General features: G+C 36.6%; 1 protein-coding gene across 2 annotated transcripts; it reads left to right on the forward strand.

The window, feature by feature from the left end:
- Positions 1-312: 312 nt before the first annotated feature.
- On the forward strand, positions 313-5,694 carry LOC135106170 (uncharacterized). 2 transcript variants are annotated; one of them, XM_064014956.1, is made up of 6 exons: positions 313-825; positions 1,890-2,241; positions 2,522-2,635; positions 2,898-3,075; positions 4,257-4,324; positions 4,472-5,694. In XM_064014956.1, exons 2-6 carry the CDS (start codon positions 1,912-1,914, stop codon positions 4,562-4,564), a joined length of 783 nt encoding a protein of 260 aa, XP_063871026.1. In that variant the 5' UTR covers positions 313-825; positions 1,890-1,911; the 3' UTR covers positions 4,565-5,694. The 2 variants fall into 2 exon arrangements, with proteins under 2 accessions (XP_063871026.1, XP_063871027.1); XM_064014957.1 differs by lacking the exon at positions 4,257-4,324 and having other exon boundaries at positions 4,472-4,551.
- Positions 5,695-12,006: the final 6,312 nt, after the last annotated feature.

Consider the following 12,006-nt stretch of genomic DNA (forward strand, 5'->3'; position numbering starts at 1 on the left):
ATTTATTTGATCAAAATAATGATGTTGATGAAGAATGGAGAAAATTACCAGTTTATTTTAATGAAGAAGAAATAACAGAGCTGAAGAAGAAAACAGATGCTGAGTTTTGGGTTTTCTTGTCTGGTGTGAAGGATGTAGATGAGGAATCAGTGTTTAAAAATTTGGTATGTTTGGCTAAGTTGATTCTAATCTTACCTCACTCTAATGTTGAGACTGAAAGAATTTTTTCAATACTCACTGACACTAAAACGAAGAAAAGAAATAAAATGGGGCCAGAACTACTGAGTGCTATTCTAGTAACAAAATCAAGCATGGTAGCAAAGAATGAAGATTGCAGAAATAAGCCAATTAGTGCTGAACACTACAATCTACATAATGCATCGATGTATGCATTCAAAGATATGTAGATCTCAATAAAACCCTTTTGTTTTGTTAAGAAAAGGAATAAGTAGTTTCTTTGGTGTCTGGTATGGGTTAAAAACAGTCATTGAATCATTTTTATGTGTTGATTTCTATAACCTTAAGGAAATGTGAAAGTGGTTTCTTCTGTTTCTGGTATGAGTCAAAATTGGTCATGAAATTACTTTTGTCATAATTGTTATATACCATACGGTCATCATATAAATAAATACCTGCCAGTATTATGACAATTTGTTTTTTTCATCCTCAATCGTAGGGTAATGAAGGCAAATGTAGGGTAATTTCAGTACGTGTGTGGGGCGGAGACGTCTGTAGAGGTTGGCAACACTGCCACTCGCCAGTCCAGCAGCCATCATTCAAAGCTCAAGACAAGGACCCACGTGGGCTGTGCCTCCTTCATTTCTGGTAAGTTAATCATTGATGTTGTTTCTGTATTGATTAATGTTGGATAGTTATGGCTGAAGTTTGTGTGTAGAATCAGTACATGCAGTTGTGGGGCTGTATGATGCCGGTATGTTCTTGATTGGGTAGGGGCATGTTATGCAATGTTACAGGAGGCTGCAATGGTCATCTGTAATCACTTTGGTTCTTGAAGCTTGTGAAGGGCCAGAATGCATATTCTTGAAGTCTGGAAGAAGTTGTCCGCCAGCCTGTATGGACACTAGGCTGTAGCACCAAAACTAACTGTAGGATTCTCTCTAAAATAGTCTCATTGAGATTCTCGCACAAATTTACCTATACGTAACTTAATCTAACCTAACCTAACCGCTACAAGAGTAAATGGGCCTAAACATTACCACACTTCGGAAATATGCCTCCAGAGGGATACGGCTTAAGGTCTCTGGTAAATTTATAGTTTAAGCCAATGTTCCCAATCTCTACCCACGGCCCACGGCGTTATTATTAATTTCCGACAAGTAGTGTAATCATTAGATATGATGTGAATAGTGAGAAGAACAAAATGAGGTAGGTTATTACCACGTAGTGTGTAATGGCTTAAACTATAATAAAACCCTAACCTAACCTAACCTAACCTAACAACTGAAGTTCAGGCAACAATACACCATTTATGTTTACCTGTGGACTTAGAAAAAGTTGAGAGCGCTGTTCATTCCCAGGCCTATTGTGGCGTTATTATTAATTTCCGACAAGTAGTGTAATCATTAGAAATGATGTGAATAGTGAGAAGAACAAAATGAGGTAGGTTATTACCACGTAGTGTGTAATGGCTTAAACTATAATAAAACCATAATAATAATAATGATAATAATAATAATAATATAATAAAAGGAGTTAAGCCATCTATATAGTTAGCTAGATTGATATTATCATTATTATTGTTATCATCATTATTACATATCAAGGTATCATGACATTATTATTAATAATATATTATTATTATTATTATTATTATTATTATTATTATTATTATTATTATTATTATTATCATCATCATTATCATATTTCAGCTATCCAACATCAGAACAGTATATGAATATGGCAAATGCTGTTTTGACATCATTTTCTGCCATCCTGAGAAACAGTGATCTCGAGGAGCATGAATTGCAGCTGCAATGGAAATTGTGCATCCAGCACAAGTTTCAGAATTCAAGGAAGAGGCAGGATTCCTCAGTGACTGAGGTGACATCAAGGAAAAGGAAGATCCCTTGCATAGCACCAAAAGAGACTACGTGTCCACTGATGTATGGAGTAAAGACTTACCTTCCACCAAGGCCCCATTCAGAAGATGATGAGTCATTAGAGAGACATAGACAGTGGCTTGCTCTACATTGGATGAAGAAAGATCCCGAGTTAGATAAGGTATGTGATATTTGTACACTTGATTTATCTTTTTTATATTTCAGAGACTTCTTTACTGGTGTTGTTTAAAAATACCTGCTCTTATGTAAGCAATTTCAATGGTACTGGTGGATGGCCACTGAAAAATGATGCTCATATATATATATATATATATATATATATATATATATATATATATATATATATATATATATATATATATATATATATGAAGGAGAGAGGGAGGCTGGCGGGACAATCAACTTATGAAAACTAATTTTACTTTAACGATTTTCCTCAGGCTGAACGCTTCATGCAGTTGACACTCTCTGAGAGACGCAAAAAAATAATCAATGGGAACATTCTTGTAGCAGAAATCCTGAACTTGTACCCGTGGATTCAGACTTTTGATGGTGTAAGTGTGTATATATGTACACTTTATGGATTTTGCTACATATTGTTACTAATTGTCAACTTTATTTGTAGGGCTATAATGTATATAGCTATTTATATTTTATAGTAGGTAATTGATATTTAACCACTGGTACTTCCATTCTCCCTCTCAGGCTCAAAGGCCTCAGTCACGGGAGATGAGCACTCATAACTAAGTACAGTTATTGCAGATGCTCATCTCTGTAACCTTCACTTATAATTATTTGATGCTTATATCTTTACAGATAATCAAGGAGTTCCTGAGATTAGAACCACATGCAGATAAACCAGACCCAAGAGTAGCAGTTTTGAAAGGGCTGGAGAAATATAGGCTCCCAATAATTGCCATTCTCAAAAAAAGAAAAGTAGTTCCTCTGTATATGGAAACCTTACTTGAACTCCACGACCATGATGAAAGTCAATGTGAGTAATGTCTAGTTCAACTTGTTCATTTCAGTAGCTGGTAGCAATTTAATATATGTATCTTTTCATCATTAGCAATGCATCTTTCACTTTTATAAGTATAGTATTCATGAAACTATGCTGCATGCAAAAACCAAACATTGTATTAAGCATGACCTATCTACCTGTAATGCTTGCATCAATTTCTATAAAGGTACTCATTTAATTGTTAAATTCCTGCTCTTCTATCAAATTTTTGGCTGAGTGCTATGGCTAAATAATTGTTTGCAGCATAAGTGATGTTAAAGATTTTAATAGGTGTAAAGCATCTCTCTCTCTCTCTCTCTCTCTCTCTCTCTCTCTCTCTCTCTCTCTCTCTCTCTCTCTCTCTCTCTCTCTCTCTCTCTCTCTCTCTCTCTCTCTCTCTCTCTCTCTCTTTTAAGGAAAGACATTATTTCTAGTGTAAATAAACCCAATAGGCTGTCCAATTTGAAATTTAAAATGTAAATATTATCAATCTTTTTAGAATTGTTAGCTGCATCCAGTCCAATCCAGATTGCAGTCCAATAAGACAGGTCACTAATTCGCGTGGAGATAGAATTCTTAGAGTCACCTTTGCCGGCGCTGGCGCAAGTGCAAACAGTCTGATAAAGGTTTCTTCCATGGTTGTGATGAAGTTCAGGACTTCTCACACTGTTTTGGTGGATATGATGAGAAGAATCGGGAGTTCGGAACATGAATGCGTTATGTCAGGGCATGTAGGTTCGGCTGGGGTTTTCCTTCTTTTTCTTTTTTTTTTTTGATCAGTACTCATCATATTCTTACGAGGACTTGCTACACAAAGCATTACTGCATTATGATATTACCAAAATAGTGTCTCAAGTAAAAAACATAACCACATACTCGTACGAAGAGATTTGCTGCTGTGACACGAAGGACAAAAATCATTAGTATACTGGTCGTTCAGAGCATTCAGTCAAAATGCTTGTCATTCATATAATTAGGAGGAGCTTTACTTTTGTTAATTCTTATGTGATAAAGCAATAATTACAGGAGGCTTTTAAAAGATTGGTACTCAAATTAGTGGACTGTCCTATTGGATGTGACCATATCTTCACTTTTTCCTGTCACAGTTAATTTTCTTTTGTTTATTTGATTTACTTATTATCAAATTTATTTATATACTTATTTATTTGCACCAGATGCTTGCTTAGTTATATTGGGGTTACTTTACCTGCTTGGAGAAAGGAAAGACTCCATTTTTACTAAGGTTAAATTTCAGTACCTTTGATTTTAGAGTGGTGTGTATATATTGAAATTTCTGAATATATTATCACCTTAAGATATACATCTACATATAAATTTTATTTTAATGTCAAAATGTTATTAATGTTTACACTATTATTTCTTCCTTAAGGTACCAGAAGAAGAACTAAGAACAGGGCAGTCTAGTGTGTCCATTCAACATGTTGGGGACATACATGTCAGACAGATTTTGTGTATTATTTGATGGTGCACCTGTAGCTGAACCAACATGTATTTCTATGGCTGTAGTCTCATTGGTAGCAGGGCTTTATGTGTTTAATATTGAACACCCAAAAAATTGTGAACATTTCCTCCATTTCACAACATCCCATCTCTTAGGTATCAAGTATGACAAAGGTAACACTTCAAAAACAAGATCTCTACTTGTAAAACTCAATGAAGTAAAGACAGAATTGAGCTACAAAAATGCATAAATCTGCTTCCAGATATATTAAACTCCACACATAATGCCTCTCTCTCTCTCTCTCTCTCTCTCTCTCTCTCTCTCTCTCTCTCTCTCTCTCTCTCTCTCTCTCTCTCTCTCTCTCTCTCTCTCTCTCTCTCTCTCTCTCTCTCTCTCTCTCTCTCTCTCTCTCTCTCTCTCCAAATTGGGTAGTATTCTTCATGTACCATATGATGCATATATTTTTATTTTTTTTATGCATTTTTTACCTTTTCTTTATTTTATTTCTATGTTATTGCAACTGATATGTGAAGCTTCTTTATTACTGTTCTGAGCATTTCTGTAGATTTCTTTAGTTAGTATATCCCATAGAAATACTCATTTTCTTTTTTTGTGTGGCTTTAAAGGATTAATATTGACATATGGACATGATCTGGGTTAAAAGCTTGTACAAATAAGGTTAAATGTCTATTTTTGCACTGGTTGTTTCCCTAAGTTTCTTAAAAGTAGTGTGATATAATGATTAGCAGCGGACTAATTAATTATTCTTTACAGGTCTGTAACTCCTTACATTTCCTTTATGTTAGCTTTACTTACATATTTTTTCCTTTAGTTTATGAATGGGAGGAAGGTTTAATATTCATATCTTAAGAGATGCTTACTTTCTTTTCCACATTGCAAGTTTTAGTGATTAATACTCACAAATGTGTATTATTTACTTAATGGCTTGTCAAAACAGGTTGTTTTTGTGTTGTTGTTTTTTTTTTCTCATACTAGGATGAAGTATTACTAATGGAGTTTATTTTTTACATCTGTTTTATATATCATTACAGTTTTGAGGGGAGCTTTCTGTTAAATGTTCAAGTGAAAAGCATATTATACTATAGATGATAAAAATTAGTGTTTTTTTTATTTATTTTTTTAATGCAATGAAATGGAGGGAACATTTAATTGTATATGAATATATTGAATTTATTACCTATTTCTTTCCCTAACCTTCAGACAGCAGTAGCTAGCTGCTAGTATTAAAGGTACTAATGATTCATCATCTGCCTAAGAAAGACTAACTAATTAGTCATTTAATTGACTAACACCTATGATCCACTTTACTAATGTGGTTAGTAGAAGCAGTGAACAGTACGAAGGCATTAGTCAGATATATTTGAGTAAGACCATACTCAGGTTGAGTGCTCAGTTAGTCACAAATTGACTAACATTATGTTAGTCACTGTGACTAATGCTGCCACTCGTTCTAGACCCCATGGGTTTTACTAAGAAAAGTTAGTCAGCACGACTAACTTTGGTTTTGTGTGCAAGTGTCATCATGCAGCACGTCCTGCCAGTCAGTCCCCCTCAGAGCAGCTCGCAGTGCTCCCCAGTTGGTAGCCTCCCGCTTCCAGAGGATGTGGGTCGTGCACTTTTCACGTGGCCTGCGGAAGTGGAGTTTAGTGAGCACAGCCACGTGGTCTGAGGTGACCACAAAGTCCAGTGGTGAGCAGTGAACAGTGTGGACGGGGATGTACGTCACTATCCAGTCCAGGGAAGACCCAGACCTGTGTGTGGGGAAGGTGGCGTAGTTCTTTAGGTCATGCACCACTAATAAGGTGTTGAAAACATTACGCACAATGTGTTGGTTTAACTCCCCCACTATCACCTCTTTGCCACACTGGCTGGCTGTCATCATAGCGTCCAGGTTCGCTATCAAAAAATATATCACTTGTCTCCTACGAGGGGGACACACCTTTAATGTCACTGTCAGTTACCTTCAGCGTCAGTATCTCCAGTTCCCTGGGCACGGATACTGGAGGCTCCAACACCTGGAGCTGAAGTTGGAGTTGGGGGGTATAAAAATATGGGTGAAAAGGAAGAATATTACGTACAAGTAAAGACAATAAAATGAAGTAAAGTGGAAGAGTAAAAATGATGGCGGGCGATCCGCCTTCATATATTTTACTGAAAATATATTTGAATATTTGTATTTTTGCTCGTCTCTTTATTTATCTTTGTTTCCTTTCTACTTGCAACTCTTCATGAACTTCAGTTAATATCTACTGTGATCGTCATGTAAGCTTGGATGGTAAGTGATGGTAAGTGCCGTTAATGTATTTAATGATTCAGAAGTTAGTAATTAGATAGATGTTTTGTGTTTAGAGAGGGAATTTGTTGATGAAGTTCCTTATTACCGGAGCTTCTCATTAATATATATTTTTTTCCTTTCAGAAGCAAATATGGTTAGTTATCTTGCATGAGGAATAGGTAAGTATGTACAGATAAGTAAGCCATCACGGATGAGTATGGAACCCATAAGTGATTTGACTTTATGTTCTTGATATATATATACACATACATATACATTACGTACATTACATACATATACATACATATCTAAACACACACATACACTCACCTATACACACACTCATATACATATAATAAATTTTTATTGTGTATGGCTCCAGTATTTGCTCCATGCAATGGCACGGGCGATGAGCTAGGCTCCCTGCTGCACCATGTGGTGTGACGCGTGGTCACAACTTCGTAAGTCCCTTGCTGCTGTGAACTACCAGACTTAGTGGGCCCACGACCAACAACTCAGGGTGAGGTGCAGCCGTCCACCGCCCCCCACAACTGGAGGACTGCAGTCCCTACCAGGGGCAAAACCCAACGATAGAGAGTGTTAAAGATAGCTAGAGAAGTGTTCATAAGTAATTCGAGGAACATCCCACTCCCTGTCGACTCAGGGCGCAGGTAGGTGGCAGATAAGAGCCCGACTCATCTACCATGTGGAATAAGAATGATGGTAGATGGCAGAAACACAACTATTAAGGACGGTCCCTATATACAAGACTGCCATCTTTTGCTCTTTTGCTCCACAAATATCTAGTTGCTGTTGATTTATTCAGTAGTCCGTATAGAGTGGGGGAGGTTCTGGTCCATTTAGTCTTCGAAAGGATTTTTGAACCAGTAATTTTCATGATTGTCGTTGTTTTCTATTATGCTGACATAGATTGGATCGTTAATAGCTGTTACTAATTTTTCCATTGAATTCTTTCCTCTGTGATAGATGTTTATATTAATAGGTTGGAGATTTGCTTTTCTGTGTAGTTCGATGGTTGTGTGGGTGTAAAGGTATTTTTCTTTGTAAGCAAATCTAAGGGCACTGTATTGAATTTTCTGTAGTGTCAGAGCGGAGTGCCTGGATAGCCCATTAACGGGGTATGCTGGATATGTGAGGATGGGGATTATATATGCTTTAATAAGGTGAAGCTTTATCTTTTCAGGTAATACTGTGAATCTTCTTAGTGTGGAAAGCGCTTGTATGGCTTTGTTTTTGATATGTGCTACGTGTCCAAGTAATCCTGTTTTGTTTATTTTTAGTCCAAGAATTGTTCCATCCTTTGAATAAGGGATATGAGTTTGATTGATGATTATGGTTTCCACTGGTTTTGTTGCGAGAGGAATGATCTTGGATTTGTTGGTATTTGTTTTGATTTTACAAGAATATTCATATGAACTGATTCTGGCGATGTCAGATTGCACGCTTCTGGCCATGTTTTTTTTTTTTTTTTTTTTTTAGATTGCTCGGCTGCGTTATAATTTGATTATGTTATCTGCATAGGTAATGTTTGTGGAAACTGGTGCAGCTACTGGCAGGTCTGATGTGTAGAGTGAATAGTAGGTGGGAGACAGGGAGCTCCCCTGGGGGACCCCGCTTCTTATTGGGGATTAATGGCCAATGTAATTGTTGATGGATATGGAGGCAATTCTTTTGTCAAGAAATGTACACATGGTTTTGGTGAAGGTAGGCGGTAGTTGTATTTTAATAATTTTGAATTTCATCCCATTGTGCCAAACCTTATCAAAAGCTTTGGATACATCTCTTATTACTATGTAGCATTGTTTCTTTTCGGAGAGTGCCTGTGCAATGTTTTCTATTGTGATGGCTAATGCTGTTTCGGTGCCTCTGGTTTGACGAAATCCATGTTGGCTGTCAGATAAGGTATTGTACGTTTCCAGGAAGTTTCTGAGTTTTGAGTTGATTTTTTTTTCTTTTTCTAAAATTTTGCCCGGGGCTTCTAAAAGCTATATTGGTCTATAATCCAATGGATTCGTGCCTTTTGTACCAGGTTTATGAATTAGTATGACTTTTGCGACCTTAAACTTGTTTGGAAAATATCTGAGAGAAAAGGTAAGGTTGTAGATATAAGTTAGTAATATGATGCCTTCATTTGGTAATTTAGTCAGTATCAGTTTGGATATTAGACTGATGCCTGGTGTGTTATTTTTTTTTATTTTTTTTTATATTTTCTTTATGATTTTTTCTACTTCATTTACCGAGATTGCTCTGGTTAGGAAATTGTTCTGGTTTAATCTCGTTAGGTTTTGGTTCATATTTATAAAGTTATTGACTCTTATGGTCGTTTTGTTCATCAAATTATATATTTTCCCTTCGCTGATTTGAAAAATGCTGCTTCATATATTCCTGAAAACAGGTTCCTTTTCTTCTGGTGAGTAAAGTTTATTATTGTTTTGAATTATGTATGGTGAATTTGTCTCTTTGCTGCCTTTAAGTTGTTCGATGATTTTCCAGAATTCATTGGGTGTGTTGTATTTCTCAGCTACGTGTAATACTTTCTTTTCCCAGTTTTTAGACTGCACTTTTTGGCATTCCTTGACAAGTGCTCTTTTTAGTGCTTTGTAGGCTATATATTTCCTGTATGTCCAATCATATGCATTTGCTTGAGATTTTAAACAAAGGCAAGAATGCTTTTTATTGTAGAATTGGTGATTGGTTTGGGTATTGTGATACGTGTGGTTTGAGGAATGCCTATATCCATCGCTTTTGAAATTACTTTGTCCCATGTATCGATTGCGTTGTCAATTTATGTAGTTGTGGCATTCGTGGGAGGAGTTGCTTGGACTATGTTGTGTTTTATTTCTGTTTCGAAGGATTTCCAGTTGGCCTGTCTTGGAGAAACTTGAGTTGTGATGGCTCTCCTTGTAAATATAATAATTATGGGAATGTGGTCCGAGACTCTGGTTTTTGGTCCTGGTTCAACTGATGGACGTTATGGTATGTGTATTTGCAATTGCGGTATGTGATTTATTTCATCTGGAGTGAAGTTGGCGCTAGACAAGTAATAGGTGGGAAATGTAGGTCCTAGATGATGCAGGAGGTTACAGTCGATCATGGTTTTGACTGCTGCCCCGACTGTACTATTGTAATCGTAACCGAGGCAGGTGTGTTTGGCGTTAAGGTTTCCAATAATGTATGTTGGGTTGTTGTTTGTAGCTAGTGTGTGAAAGTCAGGGTAGGGTAAGTATGGTCTTCTAGGACGAAGGTATGTGGTGGCAATTGGAATGGGTTCTGTATGTGTTTCCAGAGAGAGAGAGAGAGAGAGAGAGAGAGAGAGAGAGAGAGAGAGAGAGAGAGAGAGAGTACATCGGTAATAAAGTTGTTGTTTATTTTGTGTTTTGTGTTGTCTTTGATTAAAATGGCTGAGGCGTCATGCAGTTCACCTGAAGAGTTCATCTGATAGGAGATATATTCAAAATAATTTATTTTTTTCGTTGTTATTTAGTCCATAACTATTCAGAAGAATTATAGTGTCAGTTTGTGGGGCTTAAGGTGTGCGACATTGTGTTGTAATACAATAATTGTGTCCATGTTGGGTAGGGTACTAGGAGTTTGTAGGTATAGGCTGTTTTTATTTATTCATTTATTTATTTATTTATTTTTATTTATTTATTTTATTTTATTTTTTTGTTATGTGAGTAAAGGGCTTACTTGGTGGCGAGACGGGGTCTGTGTTTGTGTGTTTTGCTCGGCGATGGAGTTTTGTCACAATTAAGCCCGTTCCTTATTTTGTTGAATCTGTAATCATCTATGATGCACCAGCAGCTGTCAAACTTTACTTCATTGTTTATAATGCTCTGATACAGCCACTTCGCCAAGCCCTCTCTTAACATTCTCAAAGTAAATATTTCGTTTTTTGGGCCACCCTGTGCTGTTTTTTTTATAATAATTTGTAAGTCCTACCTTTTGTCCACTTATTTGTTCTAATTCAGGCATTCCTTCTCCGTCACTTATTTCATGGTCGGTAGTTTCTTGCGAACTGTTAATTTTGTGCTTTCCTATTTCCTGGGGAGCTTTTGTAGTAGTTGGCAAGGTGCTTATCTGTTGTTGCGGTTTGGGGTGAGGTTGTACAATGGATGGTTCTTTATATTCTTGTGAGGATTCTGTTTCCACTTGAGAGGTTAGATTGAAAATTGCCTTGGATGATGGGCTTTCTGGGATTACTATTTCTGGTAAGTTATAGGCTTTCAACAATTTCTGTAGTTCCTCGTTGAAAGAAGAGTTCTTGTTGAAGGAAAAAAGAAAGATAATGCGCATGGGTCATACAAGAATGTATTTTAATGTTGGTATCTCTGTCCTATTAGGTTGAGTGCCGGCTGGTTTTGGTTAGGTGATCCTTTTTATCGCATTGGCTGTACGAGTACATTGCTGGACCAGCTTGTTTTTCCTTTTTCTTCTACTCCACTATTTTCTTCCTCAAAGGGCTTTTATTGGCAAGGGTGCCGTGATCACTGTCGCAGTTGATGCATTTTTTTTTTTTCTTGATGATTTACAGTGTCTCCAAGTGTGGTCAATGTCTCCACACTGAGCAAATCATGAAGTCCTTCGGTTTAGTGCATTGGTTGGTGTAATGGTCATCTAATTGGTAGCACTTCATACAAACTGTTATTTGTATAAAAATTTCCTCTTTAATCTGAGTAGGAAGGACGGACATTGAGCTGAGGAGAAATCCTTTATCCTGTGCCAGTTTTGCCTGTATTAGACTGTTTGAATGTGATCTTAATAGTATTGGAGTTGGGGAACTTGTATACCTCGTTAATTTCGTCCTGTTCTATCCAGCTGTTGTTGGAAAGAAGTTCATTCATTTATGAGCGTTTCAGTGAAATTTTCGTAGATAAAATCATCCAATCTTGTAAGGATGACCGTACGCTTGGCTTTTAACTCTGGTGGTGTTGTGGAGTGAAAAATTTTTTCCTTGTAGTTCCGTGGTAATTTTTTGCCGATAGTAGATTTTCAACATCTTCATGTTAAAACCACATAGCCGTCAGGGATGGTAATTTATTTATTTATTTTTTTTTTTGTGGCGTAGATGTGATTCTTGAATAGAATTTGCAGCAGAGAGATTCGGTGTCGGGGGTCATTGTTATGTTTAAATTTAATATTTATT

This window comes from Scylla paramamosain, chromosome 13, assembly GCF_035594125.1.
Source record: "Scylla paramamosain isolate STU-SP2022 chromosome 13, ASM3559412v1, whole genome shotgun sequence".
Classification (NCBI taxonomy): domain Eukaryota; kingdom Metazoa; phylum Arthropoda; class Malacostraca; order Decapoda; family Portunidae; genus Scylla; species Scylla paramamosain.